Consider the following 20,233-nt stretch of genomic DNA (forward strand, 5'->3'; position numbering starts at 1 on the left):
TATAATTAAAAAATTTAAAAAAAAATACAAACCCCCAGCAAAGAGGGTGGGGGCAGAATCTGTAGATGCTGAGCTTATATATAGAAGATAAGGTTAAAAGTTGGATGAATATGGGGAGGATCTCAGTTCAGTATAGAGGAAGTAGAAAGGGGATGGGTGGATAAGAGGAAAGAGAACAAGAAAAAAAAAATAAATTTACAAAAAATTTGACTTCAAAAATGGTATAAAATAGCAAATAAAAATAAACTAAAATAGAGTGATGGAAAAATAATGTGAAAAGAAATAGAAAATAAAGCAACAAACAAAAACAGGAAAACAAAGGAAAAGTAGAGAAAATAATAAAAAATAAAATTAAAATTAAAAAAAAGAAACAAGTGAAAGCTAAAAGAAAAATAAGAGGAACCCATAAGTTCTAATATCTGTCTAACAGGAAAGGAAAAGAACTAAAGAAAGACACAGAAAGACCCCTGAGTGTTAAACAATATTTTTTTAAAGCCTAGATGAATTACAGTGAAAACTTAGGACTTAAAGAGGAAAAATCATCAACAAAATAAGCATCAATTCTTCTGTAAAAATTTTCCTGATTCCAAGTCAGTCACTCCTTCCTCTGTACTATCCCTCATATTATAGTACTTATCATTTAAGTGCTATGCCATACTATATATCATTCATTCATTCACATTTATTAGTAACAAACTACAGTAACCTTAAGGAAGGAGAACTTACCTCAGTGCTTATCATGATGTCTGGCATTAGGCACTGATCAATAAAAGGCTATAAAGTAAGTTATGTTGACAAGGGTTTACTTGAGATTCATTTGCCATAAAGGCACAAGTTAAAATTTCGAAGATGAAAAAAAAAGGACTCAACACTTCAACCATATGCTTTTTGCATTATTTGAAGTATAGTGCTGTATAGTTTTTTCAAAGCAAGAGCATATATATTCTGAAAACTCATCAGTTTGCTGCACACATTTTAAAATTTCACAAGGATATTTACCTGTAGTTATGACTACCACAAAGGCACTGATATATACAAGCAGAAAGTGAGGCTGCTAGAGTATGCATTACGTATACCTGGAAAAAAAAAAAAAAAAACACCAAAATTACTTTAAGTATGCAATGTAACTTTTTTCAAGACCTAACATAATGAGCATTTTTAAAAGATGAAAAAATGATTTTGCCCTTATAAACTATTTTTTCTCCTAAACACTAATCTCTACCTTCTGAGGCCTCACTACAGATAAAGAAGAAAAACACTGAGGCCTTCGGTAGAAATTATAAAACACATACCTGCTACCTATATTCTATTCTAAGAGCAAATGGGAACAGATGCCAGCTATTCAGGAGTGCATGAACCACGTATCAAAAGCAAACCCTTTAGGGTTCAACCTGCTTCTTCCTCAACCAAAATATAAAAAAGCGGAGCCTGATAAAAGACAGTTCACCTATTGACAGGTCATTGAAGAATATGCTACCACATATTCTAGTGACTACAGAAAGCAAACAATTTAAAGAAAGAGAAATTTAAGAGAAAGAAGGTATGAACCACAGCAATTAAAGGGAAACATTTGTATTGGGCAAGAGGTTCTAAACATGGCATGATGAGAAATAATAGAAGTAGATCTGAGGATGAAGAAGTGTAACCTAGGTAAGAAAGCAGACTAGACAACTATTAAAAGACTAAGTTCTTGATCTAATTAAGAAGGTATGACAGTCTTTTAAGTTGATAAAAAATGGATAGATTAAAATCTCATTGCTATTTCTACGTCAATTATCAGCAAGACATGTAGTATGAATTAAAATTATGAATATCATCATATAAAATTAAGACAGCAAAGACCATGTGTGGAAGATTGTGAAAATGCTAGAATATTTTCCAGCTTCTCCAATCAAAATGTGGAGCCCGTTTCCCCACTTATTGAATCTGGACTGGCCTTCTAACTTGCTTGGACCAGGAGGATACAGCAGAAGTCATGTGTGAATTCTGAACCTAGTCCTCAAAAGGCTGGCAAATTCTTGCTGCTTTTAAAACTCCTGCAACCAGACCAGCCATCATGGCTCAGTGGTTAAACACTGACCTATTAACCAGGAGGTCATGGTTAGATTCCTGGTCAGGGCACATGCCCAGGTTGCAGGCTCGATCCCCAGTTCGGGGCATACAGGAAGCAGCAGATCAGTGATCCTCTCTCATTATTGATGTTTCTATCTCTCTCTCCCTCTCTCTTCCTCTCTGAAATCAATAAAAAAATACTTAAAACAACAAAAACCCTCCTGTAATCATGATATGAAATAACCTAGATGTGATTATTAATTTTATATGTGAACATGACCAGGTCTTCAGGTGCCCAGACATTTGGTCAAACATTATTCTAGGTGCATCTGTTAGGGTGATTTGGGGAGATTATCACTTGAATTGGAACACTAAGCAAAGCAGATAGGGGAAGTCCTCATCCAATCAACTGGAAGGCCTGAATAGAACTAAAAAAGAAGAGAATGAGGGAATTCTGCCTGTTGCATTGAGGTGAGTCTTGAGTCTTTATTGATTTTTTTTTTTTTAATCTTCACCCTAGGATATTTTTCCATTGATTTTTAGAGAGTGGGAAAGGGAAAGACAAAGAGAAATACCGATGTGAAACACGTCGATTGGTTGCCTCCTGTATGTGTCCCTACCAGGGCCCGGGCTGACAGGATTCTGCAACCAAGGTACATGCCCTTGACCAGAACTGAAACCCGGATCCTTCAGTCCCCAGGCCAACACTCCATCCAGAGCCAAACTGGCTCAGGCCCTGCCTTTGAATTAGAACTGAAATACTGGCTCTTCTTGGGTCTGGAGCCTGGTAGCTTTCAACTGGAATTTACATTACCAGCTATCCTGGTTCTGAGGACTTCAGACTAGGACTGGAACTACATGATCAGCTCTCCTGGGTCTCCAGCTTGTCAAATGCACATCTTTGGACTTCTCAGCCTCCATAATCATGTGAGCCAATTGCTTATAATAAAGCTCTTTACACACGCACACACACCCCTTATTGGTTCTATTTCTCTAGAGAACCCAGAATAATGTGCTATGCTTGCCTGTTGGAAGATGAAAAATGTATGACCCAGATTCTCTGTCAGCCCTGCAAACACTCTGCTTACCAACAGAAATCTGAAGTCATCCTAGATCTGTGGTCGGCAAACTGTGACTCGCGAGCCACATGCAGCTCTTTGGCCCCTTGAGTGTGGCTCTTCCTAAGCCTTAGGAGTACCCTAATTAAGTTAATAACAATGTACCTACCTATATAGTTTAAGTTTAAAAAATTTGGCTCTCTTGCCGAAACCGGTTTGGCTCAGTGGATAGAGCGTCGGCCTGCGGACTGAAAGGTCCCAAGTTCGATTCCGGTCAAGGACATGTATCTGGGTTGCGGGCACATCTCCGGTGGGGGATGTGCAGGAGGCGGCTGATCGATGTTTCTCTCTCATCGACGTTTCTGACTCTCTATCTCTCTCCCTTCCTCTCTGTAAAAAATCAGTAAAATATAATTAAAAGAAAAAATTTGGCTCTCAAAAGAAATTTCAATCGTCATATTGTTGATATTTGGCTCTGTTGACTAATGAGTTTGCCAACCACTGCCCTAGAGGATTGACTGGGACAAAATACTTCACATTGTCCTGAAAATATGTAATTTTTTCATATTAACAAAGAAAACCTTTACATAGATATTAGTAACTTAATATTAAGTCTCTATATCTAAAAAACAATCAGCTTTTTGACTAAGTGTACTGCTAAAGAAATCACATATCTGCATATATACCAATTACTCTTATCTTAATAAAATGGCTAAATAAGACTTATTAACTAGCATTGGATTAAAAATTAAAATACTCTAGTGGGTATAAGTAACACAAGTAAGATGAACCTGGGCTACAACCAGAAGTTTTCTTTGATAAACTTGGTAATGTAATAATCACCATGTATAGTCTGATGTTTAAAATTATTTTTTAAAACCCTAACTCTTATTTTTTAGTTTTATTGTAGTATAATTAAAAGACTGAAACCAAGCATACTTACTATATTGCTTTGGATATCTGGATGGGGTGGTGAATCAAAGTTTATTATGGCATGTAGAATATCATGTGTTAGATTACTAAGGTGCAATAATGGATTGGCAACTACTGTTTTGGCACTGGCCGTACAAGCAAAGAGGAGAGGTACTGAGGTTTGCTCTGACAGAGAGCTAGGAAATGCTGGTTCTGATGTTTCCTTAAAAACAAAGAAAAAAAAGGTTAACCAACCATTAATAGTTATAACCCATTATTTATGTAATTCAGGGGTTCTTTGGAAAACTTCAAAACACTTAAAAAGTTTAACACAACCTTTTTTATAGTTAGAAGGGACCTGAGGAGGTCATCATTCCACTAATTATACTGAAAAATGATGGAACAATACCCTCTTATCATAAGAAATTCATCAGCTCATAAGGGCATTCATGTAAGAATGTGGCATTTGAATTCAGCATATTATAGGGCCTAATATCAAATTGTTTTTAAACAGCAATACACGCATAAGTCCACAAATTCACAATGAAGTACCATGCAAAAATGAGCATTCCTTAAAGCTACCATAATAAAGAAAATCAACAATTTTAATATTTAAAAGCAATGATCAAAAACATTTTCATACATATGCTATTTTGACTGGCTATCATATAACTTACATACCTGCTGAGATTCTTGTAAAAGCAAAATCAATTCCATTCTCACAGAAGCAAGGCCCCCACCATGGGATCCATGAAGTATGCAGTAACTAAGAAACATTCTCAACAGTGACTGATATTTCAAAAGCCACTGTCTTTTTTCTTGAAAATTTTCTCTCAGTTGTTTCACTTTTTTTTCATGAAGCAAATCTTCATCATCTTCATTTATCCCCAGTTCATCTCCATTTGCACCAAATGCAGACTGTAATTCTTCAGCATCTGAACAATAGTCACAAGTCTTCTGGAGAGCTATCATCTCCTTTTCAAGCCAGTGATATAGTTGGTAACGCAATTTTCCACCATCTATTTCATAGCCAGTAGATAAAGTACGAAGTTCTCCTGTGAGAATCTTTAAACATGCTCTAAATTTTAGTTGAACTGCAATTATATCTTCTGACGGACTTAAAATGTCATTTTCATCTAACATGCTGAGAGATTCTGTATAATTAGAACTCGCTTCATCTATTTTTTCCCCTATTTTTTCCTTTGAAGGTTTTAGTTCTTTCATTGAAATAGGGAGATCCTCATTTTCTTCATCATTATCACTGTCCCATTTTAATTCTAAAGAGTCATCCTGAAATACAACACTTGGTTGGCTCCAATCAAAAGAAAGAGTGGAGTTTGACTGCTTCTCTGAGGAACCCTCTGAAGAAGATCCAAAACCATTCATGAGTGACTGTGACCAATCAATAGCAGAAGACTTATCTTCCCTTGCATCCAATTTCAACGGAGAAGTTGGAGAACAGTCTTTACTAGTATCCATAAAATTAGATGTTCTACAAAAAGGTTTTGTCTTCTTAATGACTTTTGGTATCTTTGATAATACTTCCAAAGCCAACATGGGGCAGCCAGCTTTTAAATGAGCACAGGCAGTAGTAAAAAATAATCTTCTTTCACTTAAATTAATTGTTCCTGCGAGCCTACTTTTTCCTGTTAAACTCACATGTGTGGAAAATGCATCAGATGATCCAAAATGACGTCTCAGCAAAAGAGGATGTGTTCTTAGATAATTGTAGAAGTTAAAAACTGCAGGATTACAGGCTGACATAGTGACTTGATCTGAAAGTAAATTCATTTTATGAGCCAAGAAAAATTCTTCAAGAGTTGTATTGTAGCATTTTTCTCTACTATGGCCCCTTTATCTACCTGGTCTTTCTTTAGGCAAAATTTTATTAACACACCATACTAATACATAGTATTGAACAGACAAAAACACATTTTTATCCCAGCCAGCATGGCTCAATGGTTAAGCCTTGACATATGGTCATGGCACATGCCCGGGTTGTGGGCTCAATCCCCAGTGTGAGGCATGCAGGAGGCAGCTGATGAATGATTCTATCTCATCACTGATGTTTCTAACTCTTTCTCTCCCTCTATGAAATCAATAAAACTATATACTTTTTAAAAACAACACATTTATAATAAAATTTGTTCTAACATAGTAGAAAAACAAAGGTTATGCTGAATTCACATACTTTCAGGTAACAATCTAAGGTAATTTAAAACATCCACTTACACCTAGTTCTTTTTCTCTTACTTTCCCAGATAATCCTTTCCAGTCTGCTTGGCTAGATCTTCCTCATTTTCTCTACCTGTGAGCATTCTAGAGTTCGATGCTTGACTCTTTTCCTATCTACACTCATTGTGTAAACTCACATAGTCACATGGCTTTAAATACCATCTAAATGCTAATAACTTGCACATCTCTATCACTTGTCCCAAATTCTCCCTGTAAATCCATACTACTACATCCAAAGGCCTACATTACATTTCCATTTACATGTACATACTTTTGCCTCAGGGCCTTTAGTGAGCCCTTGGCCCAAGCATGTTAAACTCGCAATCTGTGGGCCACAGGCAGCCCACGACGAATATTTTTGTGGTCCAGCGAATATAACAGTATGTAAAAAAAGTCTTAATAAAAATTTTGTATCTTAATTTTTACAATATCCTGTTATACATAATTATTAGTAATGAACTACAACGTTCACTAATGACTGATTGCTATAATCGTATTGCATTCATTTCCTTTAGGCGCCTTATGCGCAGGTGCACCATTTCTCTCCACTAATACTAGCAGCAAATATTTTAGCAGCCGATTGCCAAGTCATTAGTTTTGTACTGACTTGTTTGGTGTGCGCAACAGGAAATATTTCACTTTTGGAGAACAGGAAAAATAGGTTTATTTGCATTACGCTTATTAATATGTGCAAGTTATTCAGTGTCTGGTAAGTTAATGTTCAAGAAAAAATATTAATTTTTATTAAAATGTTCTATTATTTTATGTTAATGATTACTCATTTATTTCAGCCCCTTGTATCCAGCATGTCTCTATTGAAATAAACCTACATTTCTAGGAAAATTGAAGCTTTTGTTTTTTTGAGGCCCACATAAACTTAACCTTGCTTATTTGACAGTGTTAGCCTTTGAGTTTGACATGCTTGCTTTGGCCTAAACTACTCTACCCAGGTATCTACATGTAGTGAGCCTTTGGCCTAAACTACTCTATCCAGCTATCTACTCGCTCATTTCAATTAGGTCTCTACTCAAAGTTGATCTTATTAGAGAAGTCTTCTCTAGCTAAAGCAACACTCCCCAAAATTTGCTCCCAGTCTTCTCCATATAGAGTTTATCTATTGCTCAAGCTAAAAACCTAGGAATTATCCTTGATTCTCATTCCCTTCACATCTAGCGAATCCTGTCCTACCTAGTCAACCTTAACATTATATTCCAAATCCAACCACTTCTCTCTGCCTCCACTCCTACCATTTTGGTCCAAGCCATTATTATCCTTTAATTTTTTTCTTCTAAAATACAGGTTTTTGTGTTTTTAATCCTTTACTGTTGAAAATATTAGATATGTCTCCCTTTTCCCCCATTGACCCTTTCTATCCCAGCCCTGTCCCCCGTGCCTAGAATGAAGATTTAATTGGCTCTAAAAGTATGTGATCATGTATTAATCCCAAATCAAAATACATTTTTGACAAGAATATGTATAGGTATAAAATAAGTGACTGGCCCTAGCTGGTTTGGCTCAGTGGCTAGAGCCTCAGCTTGCAGACTGAAGGGTCCCAGATTCAATTCCAGTCAAGGGCACATGCCCAGGTTGCAGGCTCGATTCCCAGGAGGGGGCATGCAGTAGGCAGCTGATCAATCATTCTCTCTCATCATTGATGTTTCTATCTCTCTCTCTCCCCTCTTCCTTCCTCTCTGAAATCAATAAAAATATATTTAAAAAAATAAAATAAGTGACTGGAAAAGACCTTTTGCTTCTCCCCTTCATTATACAGAGGCCAGTTTGGAAATCTATAGCTTAGATGGCTAAGATACTAGAACAATTGAGTAGTATGACTTTTTCATAATAAGACACATAACACTTCATAATTAAATGATGCTATACAAAAAGCTATGAACTAGAACCTTTTCCAATTAGTACTCCAAATGATATGACACCTACTATACCAGCTATCATATACAATTCAATTCTAACTATGGAAAAATATTTGAAGAGCATATACCATCATTTTTATATAAAACTATATAAATAATTCCACATTATACTAACCTCTAGAAAAGTTTTAGCAGAAAGGATTTCTAAAACAAAAGGCAGAAGTAGATTCAAAAAGGAACATTAAAAAAAAATGTACCTCACTCATCTTATGAACAAGACAGTCAAAAAATTAGCAATTTTAATCACACCACGTATGTCAACTTTCTTTTTCTTTTTCATAATATGTTTTTATTGATTTCAGAGAAAAAGGAAGAGGAAGAGAGAAATATAAACATTAAGGATGAGAGAGAATCATTGATAGGCTGCTTCCTGTATGCCCCCCACTGGGGATTTAGCCCACAACCCGGGCACGTGCCCTTGGCCTGAATTGAACCTGGGACCCTTCAGTCCACTGGCCAATGCTCTATCCACTGAGTCAAACCGACTAGGGCTCAACTTTTTTTTATTTTTATTTTTTTATTTTTTACAATAAATACAGTTCTATATAAATTATAAAACTGATTAATATGCTAACTTCCACCTCAGATAAACTGAGTTTATATCAGTGTTTTCTTCAAAACATTTATATTCAACTGTTTATACATTTATATTGAACACACTGATTTCATAAAAACAGAAAATCCAAAGTATGCATAACTGTGTCCCCAACTGAACCATAAAATCTTAGACCATGTCTTCAACTTGCTTTGTTATTACCATTAATACCTAACAGTGTGTTCTATACCCAGCAAATACTAATAAAACTCTTAGATCTTAACAACGTAAAAGTGCAGCTTACCATCTTCCTCTCTGACAGGTTGCTTTATTAATGTTTCCAGTGCACTACCATAATCTTCCAAAATCCAATATGCCATACTCCGAAGAAAAGGATCATAATGCATATTGATGTTCAATGAATTGAGTTCATCCATAGGAGAAAGAATTCCCAAAATTTTTTTACGCAAAATAGACTTATATGTTGCAGATTTATCAAATTCAGACTCATATAGTCTTGCTATTACAAGAGCCAACTGAATATCATTCAGTTTCTCAAGACATACCTTGTAAAAAAAAAAAAAAAAGATTGTTTATAAATAAGCGGGAGTATCTTTCACTTAAGATAAACTCAACTCAATCACTATTAACTACATGAACACAAGGCTTTATTAATATCTGAAATCAATGAACAAGGATGATTAAAAAACATATACTGCTTGCTTTGGCAAGTCTATTGTCAGCATTTACGTTAATAGCTTACAAATTTTAGTATCTGCCAATACTAAATATGTTTGCAAAAAGAATTGGCCTAATAAGGAAATATTGAATAATTCTTAATAGCATCAAATCAAATGATGTATTTTGTTTTACTCTTGAACTCTTACTGTTCCCATCCACGTTAACAGACTATAATGTTTTCGAAATTAAAAAAAAAAAAAAGACTTTTGCTTGTATGAAACTGAGCAAAAGGGCAATTTAAGATAGAAATGTTATATCTCAAGTATTCATAAATTTTTAAGGTTTACTGAGAAAGAATCTGTTAAAAATTTGTGAAGGTTCATCAACTGAGACAGAGCAAAAAATATATAGGTTAAAATATGTTTTAATTGTAGGAGACACTTTTTTTTTAACCTGTTCATGAATATTCTTATGAGTCAGATCAACTACCTATCTCTACCAACCAACACGACCTGGCTAATCTTAATTCTGTATAAACATCGTTCAAGCTCAATGACAAAATTTTAAAAGTCACTATAAAATATTATCAATTACTTTAGGTACTTAGCCTTGTGTTATTTCCACTAGACTTAAGTTGAAATAAAAAAATTAAAATTTTAGCCCTAGATAAAGAGCTTATAGATGACCATGCTATTTTTAAAAAGGCTTCATTCATTACCTCAATTGCATCTCTGAGGCAACCAGCTAAAAGAAAAAATGCTGCAGAATGTTCAAATCTCTGTTTGCCTAACAAAGAAAAAGCATTCTTTAAAGCTGCTTTACGCCATCTCTCATCTTCAAAATTGTGTCCAAAAAACTGTGTCATCTTGGTATCATTTTGGGATCTGTAAGGGAAAAAAAAGTATAAAAATTTTAGAATATAATGTTTCTACATCAGAACTGATTTTATAAAGTTAGCCACTTAAAAGTTAAGACTGGAAAGAAACATTTGACAGTTTAAAAGTAACTATACATTTTCTTTTCTGAGCAAAGAACATTAATGATAAACATTTAGTTTCTCAAAAATATCTCAGATTATTGAAAAAAATGCTTTCAAACTATTGAAAAACTACATTAGCAGCACTGTGAGAAATTATTTTAAAATCTATGTGAAATATATAATTTATATTAACTTCTGTGCTACTTCACCATTTAAACCTCATCAATCAATCACCTTTACTTTGATGATCAAAACCTAAAAACTCTGTCCTGATTCAAAACAATACTAAAAGGATCTAGTCTCTTACAAAACTGACTGGTACCATGATTTTCCCCCAGAGGTTGCTATTCATATGGTTTATGCTGAACAGAACCCAAAACAAATGGTGATCATGTTCGCCAAGTGTTGCTGAGGACAAAGGAAAAAAAATTCTAAGTGACCCAAACTCAATTATGGAGTCTGGCCGATAAGAGGGCGGCAGTTTAGAGGGACAGCCTGGTCCATGGGCTCTTATAGAGCACAGAGTAGATGCTTGTTCCAGATTCTACCAATTTATCTTCCCAGCTTTACTTCTTTGTCCTATAGGAATATCATAAAAAGTTCTTAAGCAAAAAAATATTTTTCTGGCCTGATAAAACCTAAAAACAAACTAAAGTTACCTATCAAGTTCTTCTGCTCTGCCCAACCGGAGTGGCTCAGTGGTTGAGTATAAATTTATGAACCAGGAGGTGGCGGTTCTATTCCTGGTCAGGGCACATGCCCCGGTTGCCAGCTCAATACCCAGTGTGGGGCGTGCAGGAGACAGCCTTTCAATGATTCTTTCTCATCATTGATGTTTCTAGCTCTCTCTCCCCATCCATTCCTCTCTGAAATCAATAAAAATACATTAAATAAGTAAAAAAAGATGTGCTCTAGAAAACATCTGGGATTCTCCCCTATAAAATGTCTCCTTAAATATAAAAATAACTAAAAATCTACATGAATCACACTAACCAGAACAACAAATCTTTATTTCATACATTTACTTTATGAACAGTTTTTCATTTTAAAGTAGTTTTCTCACCTACCTATATAATCCCCAAATCACAGCTTTCTTTTTCATTGCAAGGTAGAAAATGGCAGCATCTAAAGGATCATTCTTTCTATAAAAGGCTGCTTTGGCTACCTATAAGTAGAATATATTGTTCAATATTTCACAGAAATCATTTTTAAGTGAAGAAATAGTTTCCCTCATATCCAAGATTTAATATACAGATTATACATTAATATACATTAATCTGTTTAAATGTTCAACGGATTTTTTAAATATGTATGTAAACACACACACATATATATTCAACAATTACAAAAATAATTTATGGTGATGGCCTCCAAGGATTCAGAGAGATGAGAACAGGACTATACTTTTCATTACAATCTTTTCTGTACTATTTTATTTTTTCTAAAAAGTATGTATATTCTGTAAAAATCTGACATATATACTAAACAAGTGTATCAACTAGAAATTTAAGAATTAGAATAGAAACTTTAAAATATTATATTCACATATTTTCAAATATAAAACTATGTAAAATCATCTCACTGCTTCAAAAAAAAAAGAGTGATTTAAAGGAACATCCAAAATATAATTTTCATACCAACATAAAATACTTACCTTTTCTATGCATTTGCGTAAGATGCAAGTATTCCGGACCCACCATCCCACGCCCATAGCTCTCAGTTCAGACCAAGTGGGATTGTTTTTCTGCATTATTGGCAACATGTTCAGCAGTTCTTCTTCTGCTACTGAATGAAATGCCCAGGCAAAATGACTAGTAGACAGGCCTAAAGAAATGTCAAAAAAATGTTGGTAAGAAATATAAACACAATTAATTATACAATGATTATCAGAAATGTGTTCATATTTGCAAAAATATCTAAACTTTGTATGAGACTCAAAAAGTTACAATTAAGCGTTTAGGGCTAGAGGAAATATGGGTTATTTTTTTTCTTGCTTCTCTAAACAATCCTATCATTTCAATATTTTCTATAATGAGCATATATTTTCTACAATTAAAATATGTATTTTTAAAAAGATAAGAAAAAATGCTTATGGCAAATGCCACTGCGCCGAGTATTTTTGTTCTCTAGCTATTCCCCATTACTTTTTCTTAGAAAATGAGAAACACAAGTATTTTTCTATACTGGTATGATTCTTCTTCAAAGCTGATTCTCATTTTCCTTTGGTCAACATTTGTTTTGTGAATTTAATTCTATGGAATTAAAAAAAGCATCAAATAAACATTATATCCTGGTGAACAGAATTTAAGACAGTAAAGACTCGTATCAAAAAATTTTCATACTATATGTGTTTTTACCATTAATACACATTGTTCATAAAGTTATTATTTTTATTAGCAATTCAATATTTTATATTAATATAGTAATGTTTTCATAATGACTTATTCTATTTGGGGCATTTGACTTATATGTAGTTTTTCACCAATAGGTAGTACAGATATAAAAAAAAAGAGCTTTAAAAAATTGTTTTTTCTTCCCAAAGTGGGATTAACATATATATTCCCATATTGCTTTTCAAAGAGGTTTTCTTAATTTAAAGTACTATAAAGCAATATTCAGGTACATGTTTACCCATATTGTGCTTACATTGAATTTTTCTTTTACTTTTTATAGTAGAGTGAATTGTTACCTCATTATTGTGTTAAATTGAGTTTCCTTCATTATTAGTGAAATAGAGAATTTCCCCTAGTATGTCTTTATTCTTTGTATTTTTTTTGTTATTTATATATTTTGGCTATTTATCTGTCCAAAAAAAGGTACTGATTTTTTATGTTTTTATCAGCCCCTTATACATTATAGATAATAAACTTTATTTGACATTTAAAAGAAAAGCCCTAGCTGGGTGGTTCAGTTGGTAGGAGCACTGTCCTGTGCACCAGAGGGTTGCGGGTTCGATTCCCAGTCAGGGTACATACTTAGGTTTCTGGTTTGATTCCTGGTCAGGGCGCGTATCGGAGGCAATGAATTGATGTTTCTTTCTCACAATGATGTTTCTCTCTTTCTCTCTCTCCTCTCTCTCTCTCTCAAATCAATAAAAATATATCCTTGGGTGAGGATTAAAAAAAAAAAAAAGACTGTGAAGACTCTGGAATCAGAATGCATGCATTAAATTCCAAGTCCATCCTTAATTAACTATATAACTTTGGGCAAGCTTCTTGGTCTCCTGATTCCTCAATTTTCTCATTTAAAAAATGTGAATAATCATGGGACCTACCATAATATATTGTTGTGAGGATTAAATTAATATTGTTAAAGCATTTAGAATAATACCTGTCACATAATAACTGGCACATATTATCCCACTAGGGGCCCGATGCACGAAATTCGTGCAAGAGTAGGCCTTCCTTCCCCCAGCTGCTGGCATCGGCTTCCCTCTGGCACTCGGGACCTGGGGTTCCCTCCGGCCGCAGGCAGGCACCGGAACCCAGGCTTCCCTCGAAGCCCCAGCTTCGTCCAGAAGGTCACCCAAAAGGACGTCTGGTCTAATTAGCATATTATGCTTTTATTATTATAGATGTCACTGTATTTAGGAAGGTACTTTTATGTTTATACAGCACCATTTACATTAGCAATTCTTTCAACCTATTGGCACCACATGGGGTGTTTATTGTTCAGCTTCAATTTCTTTTTCACAGTACATTTTCTTTAGTATTACTGGGCGAAGTAAATGATTAATTACACGATGTGGCTTTGAAATATATGGGCTGAAATGTTTAACCTAATATCCAACACCAAAGAATTTAAAATTCTTATTATACCCAAGTCTATGGAAAAAAATGTATATATAAATTTAAAAAAAACAATACTTATGCTGTGAACGGACTATTATTCTAAATTACTTTTACACTAGAGGCCCATTGCATGAAAATTTGCACACTTGGTGGTGGGGGGGGGGGCGTCCCTCAGACCAGCCTGCACCCTCTTGCAGTCTGGGACCCCTCAGGGGATGTCCACCTGCCAGCTTAGGCCCGATCCCCCCAGACATCCCTCTGACAGCCCACAAGCCCTTGGGAGATGTCTGACTAACGGCTTAGGCCCGCGCCCCCCAGGGGAGCGGGCCTAAGCCATTAGTCGGACATCATTAGCGCTGCCGCGGAGGTGGGAGAGGCTCCCGCCACCGCCACTGCGCTGGCCAGCCATGAGCCAGCTTCTGGCTGAGCCTCGCTCCCCCTGTGGAAGTGCACTGACCACCAGGGGGCAGCTCCTGTGTTGAGCATCTGCCCCCTGGTGATCAGTGGACGTCATAGCGACCAGTCATTCCAGTCATTCTGCCATTAGTGTCAATTTGCATATTACCCTTTTATTATATAGGATTTCTATTATCTCTCAGCCAAGTTCAATAATTTTTCATAAATAATTAAAGAACTTGACTTAGAATTTTAAGCTTTACTTTCCCCAAAAATGGAGAAGAAAGCAAAAAGAGAAACAAGGACAGAAAGGACAAGAGAGAGCAAGAGACAGAGACCAATTAACAGAGGCGAACCTGCAGAATCAATAATGCTGGAAGGCAGCTCTATCTCTTATACTTCCTGGACACTGAACCAATAAATATCCTGTTTTGCTTAAGGTACCTTAAAGGTAGTAAAGTATTTCTGTTACTCTGAAAGTCCTGACTAATAGTATATATTAGTATCTGAAATGTTCTTAAACTAATATCTAAAATACACATTAATGTTAACAATAGTTTTAGGGGTACTCTTCTTTTGTAAAACAATTAAAATTTGAATATGTATCTTTTTCTGTAACAAAAATGTTAATCAATTTTTTTCTCTAAAATTTCAAAAGGGAGAAAAAGATAATCTAGAAAAGAAATTAAAGAGAATGAAATACTAATTGGCCTTTAATGTATGATGTGCTTAAAACATAACACAGAATATCCAATTGCCCAATTGCTACATGTTTCTATTTCTTAACTCTTTCCACCTACCAAAAATATTCCAATACTGCCTCAGTGGTTAAAGTGTTGGCCCACACACAACAGGGTTGCCAGTTAGATTCTTAGACAAGTGCATGTATAGGTTTGATCCTAGGCCCCGGGCTGGGTGCATGTGAAAGGCACTTAATCTATGTGTCTTTCTCACATCAATGTTTTTCTCTTTGCCCCTCTCTCCCTCCCTTCCACTCTCTCTAAAAATCCATGGAAAAAAATATCCTCTGATGAGGATGAACCAAAAAAGAAAAAAGAAAGAAGAAAAAAAAAGAAAATTTCCGATACCTTAAGTAAAGAAAATTACGTGAAAATAAACATTTTTAAAATAAATTAAGGAAATTTAGCATGTGTCAAATTTGTCAGCATTATCATATCTGAGCAAATGCAAACTTCTGAAGCCTTTCTTTTCTTCTTCTTGCCTTACTTCCTTTTAACAGATTACTACCAAAATCACCTTGGTGAAGGAGTTGAGCTCGATAAGCTGGAAGGGAAGTTGTAAGAAAAGTATGAAGTCGAACAGCCAAAAGAAATTTTAACCCACATTCGTCAAGAGTTTCTCCACCTATAAAAAAGGAAAAAAGCATTTACTCATTTTTATTTGTAACACAACATTTCATCAGCAAAACACAAGTAAATGCTAACAATTTTGACGAGCAGCATATGTCACAGCACCAAATACAGAGATAAAACATTCTGAAACTGAAAACAGTTATCAGTCTAAATATTTATTTTTTCCTATACAATTATATACTACAGAAAGAAGGATAGTTAAATATTGTGAAGAATAATAAAGAGAATAAATTGACTCAGGGTCTGTGACATATTTTATAATCAGACCTCCTCTGATCTGAATCTTACTTAAATTTGACTGATTTTAAAATAGTTTAACCTTCTCTGTGGTATATGTTACAATATTTCGCATATTGATTCAAGTCATATACTCACCCCAATAATGTTCTGCTAACACTGAAAGAAATAGTTATACAGTAGGAAGGCCTGCTTTTTACATTAAATAATTAAAAATATAAGATACCTATAATATATTTATATCAAAAATAGTATCTACTAGCAACACTTCTTAAAGTATAAGTGTCATGATTCATGGCCAATATTTTTTCTTTAATTTTTAATTATCATTATTTTCTTAAGTTTACCCCATATTTTCCCCTCAAGCAGAGTTCAAGGGGTCTAGCCTACTGATCTCTATCTGGTGCACCTGGCTGCACTTGTTTCAATCTTTGAAATGTGATGGAAATCCTACATTCAAATTGATTTGTAACTCAGGAGATTAAAAAGAAAAAAAAAAAGATCTCTGGATGAGGAATAAACCTAATTTTATTAAGCTTATTTTTGTTATTCTAGGTAGGAGTATACAGTAATGCAAATTTTTTAAATAAACCTCAATATATTAAAAGCCAAATAATAGCAAATTATCACAACATGAAAATAAAATGGAAATCACATTTGCATTATCTAAAGTAATTATTTAATAAGAATGTTAACTTTTCCTAAACTCAAAGGATTCAGGTGGATCTTTAACATTATTAAGCAAACTATTATGTAAAAATTTAAAATAACTGGCAAAATGAATTTTTGTATTATAATTTCTATTTCAAATTCTATTTCAGAGCACGATTCATGGGATAAATAGCAAATTTTCAAGTAAAAACTATTGTGAAGTCAGCAATGATGATTAAAAACCATTGTGAGCATCATTTTCATAAAATATTTTTTAGATTTTCTGTGAAATTAGGTAAAAATATCACTAGTTTTTCTTCTGATCCTGTACCCATTTTAGTTTTACCTTGGCTTCTGTCTCTGCTTTCTCCAATATCAGTGCTGGTAGTTGCAATTGTATCTGCTAAGGCCATCAAAGACATCTGCTCCATCCTGGTGAGTCCTGGTAAACTAGAATGAAGTAAGTGGCCAGAAAGAACCTGAGCATGCTCAGGACCAAAGTAAGTTGGACTATATTGTGAAAGGTCAATAACCCTGGGCTTTGTATTTTCTTCATCTGTCTCTAACACATTACTATCAGTCATTGGAGTTGAAATCTGAAAAAGCTCATCATAATTTTCTTTTGATAACTGGTTTGAGTTATTCAAGCTACTCTGATTACTAGATTTCTCCAAAGATGAGTAGTAGCTATCATCATCTGCCGCAAGTAAGGCATATAAAGGAAGTGGAGGAACAGAATCTATTTCTGTGTAATCTGTATTTTCACTCTTGTTGAATGTCTGGGGGTCTCTGGTGGTGCTTCCACTGGCACTGATGGTGAGAGACCTAAGGCGGCGCTCATGACAAGATTCCGTTTCATTCAGGGCCACAACTTCTCCAGCAATGCACTTGACAAGATGTGACAAGATGGCCTTTGCTCTTCGAACTTTGCCAAGATCCATGAGTTCCAAAAGCTGCAAGGGATGGTACTGAGGTAAAGTTGGGGAAAGAACATGAGCTGCTTCAAAAAGACCTGAATCTTCCATGTCCACAGAAGGATCAAATGCAGTTTTCTTTCCACAGATTTTCTGTGCAAGACTGGTCATAGATCGAGTCAGAGTTTTCTTTGGAGGATGTAATCCAGAACTTGATGAGTTACTCTGTTTTATTAAACTTATTATAGATGGAGTGCTCCCATTGTATGAATCTGTTATAACAGGTTCTTGCTTAGAAGATGGCTGCCACTGGGAATATACATGCATCTCACAATCCATTCCTACCACCAGGATGCCATCCCGGACCCATGATAAAGAAACAGGAAAAGGTGGAGAGCCTTCTACAGAAGAAACCAAATCCACACTTCGTAACAGTACAAACTTAGAAAGAGGCACAACTTTAGTATTCTCCCAGAGAGGAAATGCCAGGCTTTCCTTACTAGTCTGTTCTTGTACCTTGCCATCCAGGAGTCCATACATCAAAAGTTTTGATCCAATTCCTACAGTCAAGATATGAGAACCATCTTCCCTAGATATCCAATCTAAGTGAACTAAATGCTTTATATTTGATGTTATACTCTCTTTACTGGATAAATATACCTCCTGCTTATCATAGGCCACTAAATTGCTATCAATGCTAATGCCAGAATCCAACACCGTATTTAACTCATCTAAATGAATTGTCTGTTCAAGGACCCAACATGAACCTCCTGTAGACTCACATTCAAAAATGCTTACATGCATCACAAAGTCCTGAGAAGGCCTACTATTAGATGCAGGCTGCTTATACGCTACTGCTAAACGATTTGTGTGTGCACAGCTAACTTCTACAGGCCTTCCAGGTACAGTAATACTACTATTACTCTGAAGTCCATCTTCAATAAGCAATGGCCATTCCTCCCAAGTGTATACAAGATCCATTTTTCCATTATTTGATGTGGCAGCTTCTCCATATGTTACTTTGCATCTCCAGAATCTTACTTTCTCATCTGAGCATGAAGTTGCCAATAAATAGGGAGCACTGCATATGGGATATATGGAAGAAGAACTCAGATGACCTAAAATAAAAATAATCCATTAACAAAATGTCAAATTTGGTTAAATATTTCTATTTTCATGTACTAAAGGTTTTAGTCTTTTGTATCAACTACTGTTAACAACATAACAGTCAATAATAGTTTAAGGGTCAATAAGATCAGTAAAAAGCCTTCAATGACAACAAAAAGTATGCAAGAAGAATAATATTACCAAATCTGAAAGAACTCTGAGACAATTTAGTTCAATTCCTGCATTTTATAGGTAAAGACCCTTGACCAAATATGTTAAGTATCTTATGCCTAAATCAAATAGCTAGATTAAGGCAGAATTAGAAAACCTGAATTTATGTCCTGGTTCTCACGCCAATATTCTTTTCACAGCTCTTTACTAGTTTTACATATTATTGTAAATCTCATTTTATAACTTTTTTAAAATATATTTTATTGATTTTTTACAGAGAGGAAGGGAGAGAGATAGAGAGTTAGAAACATCGATGAGAGAGAAACATCGATCAGCTGCCTCCTGCACATCTCCCACTGGGGATGTGCCCGCAACCCAGGTACATGCCCTTGACCGGAATCGAACCTGGGACCCTTCAGTCCGCAAGCCGACGCTCTATCCACTGAGCCAAACCGGTTTCGGCTCATTTTATAATTTTTTAAATACGTTTTTTATTAATTTCAGAAAGGAAGGAGAGGGGAGATAGAAACATCAATGATGAGAAAGAAACATCGATAGGCTGCCTCCTGCATGCCCCCTACTGGGGATTGAGCTTACTACATAGGCATGGGTCCTGACCAGAAATTGAACCATGACCTCCTAGTTCATAGGTCAACACTCAACCATTGAGTCACACTGGCCGGGCTATAAATCTTATTTTAAAGATATCAGCACAGTTTTAAAAACTTGTCAACATTCATGGGTCACATCTCTGATATTTTTCAATACCATTTTGTGAGTGGGCCATGCTTACCTAAATACTGAATGGGCACTCAATGATTAGAGTATTTGATATAACTAATGCTGAGAAGATTCCTAAGTGGGACATAACATTTTCTTGGGCTTACTGAAATCATATACTCTTAATTTCCTAAACCAGGATTTAGCAAATTTTTTCTTAAAGGGACAGATAGTAATCATTTTGTGCTTTGTTAGCCATAGGTCTCTGATGTAACTACTCAACTCTGCCACTATAGAACAAAAATAGCCATATACAAATAAATGTGGCTACGTTCCACTCAAACTTATTTACAAAACAGGTAGATGGTCCATAGTTTGCCAACCCCTGTCCTATATAACATTTCTTATAATTAGAACATTTATCGTATTTTAAAAGCCCATTTCAACATAATTGTAATTTTTTTAAGTCCTCAGGAATATAGCACATTTT

At 35.1% G+C, this 20,233-nt stretch overlaps 1 protein-coding gene across 6 annotated transcripts in view; it reads right to left on the minus strand.

The window, feature by feature from the left end:
• Positions 1–20,233, minus strand: part of DMXL1 (Dmx like 1) — a 166,759-nt gene that overhangs the window by 71,700 nt on the left and 74,826 nt on the right. For all 6 annotated transcript variants that reach the window (XM_059693800.1, XM_059693803.1, XM_059693802.1 and 3 more), the window contains 9 exons: positions 17,178–18,863; positions 15,828–15,935; positions 12,038–12,207; positions 11,451–11,548; positions 10,123–10,288; positions 9,028–9,289; positions 4,704–5,797; positions 4,054–4,245; positions 1,000–1,076 (listed from right to left, as the gene is read on the minus strand). In XM_059693800.1, the coding sequence (XP_059549783.1) occupies positions 1,000–1,076; positions 4,054–4,245; positions 4,704–5,797; positions 9,028–9,289; positions 10,123–10,288; positions 11,451–11,548; positions 12,038–12,207; positions 15,828–15,935; positions 17,178–18,863 (3,853 nt within the window). The remainder of the gene's footprint in view (positions 1–999; positions 1,077–4,053; positions 4,246–4,703; positions 5,798–9,027; positions 9,290–10,122; positions 10,289–11,450; positions 11,549–12,037; positions 12,208–15,827; positions 15,936–17,177; positions 18,864–20,233) is intronic.

Source organism: Myotis daubentonii, chromosome 4 (assembly GCF_963259705.1).
Source record: "Myotis daubentonii chromosome 4, mMyoDau2.1, whole genome shotgun sequence".
Lineage (NCBI taxonomy): Eukaryota > Metazoa > Chordata > Mammalia > Chiroptera > Vespertilionidae > Myotis > Myotis daubentonii.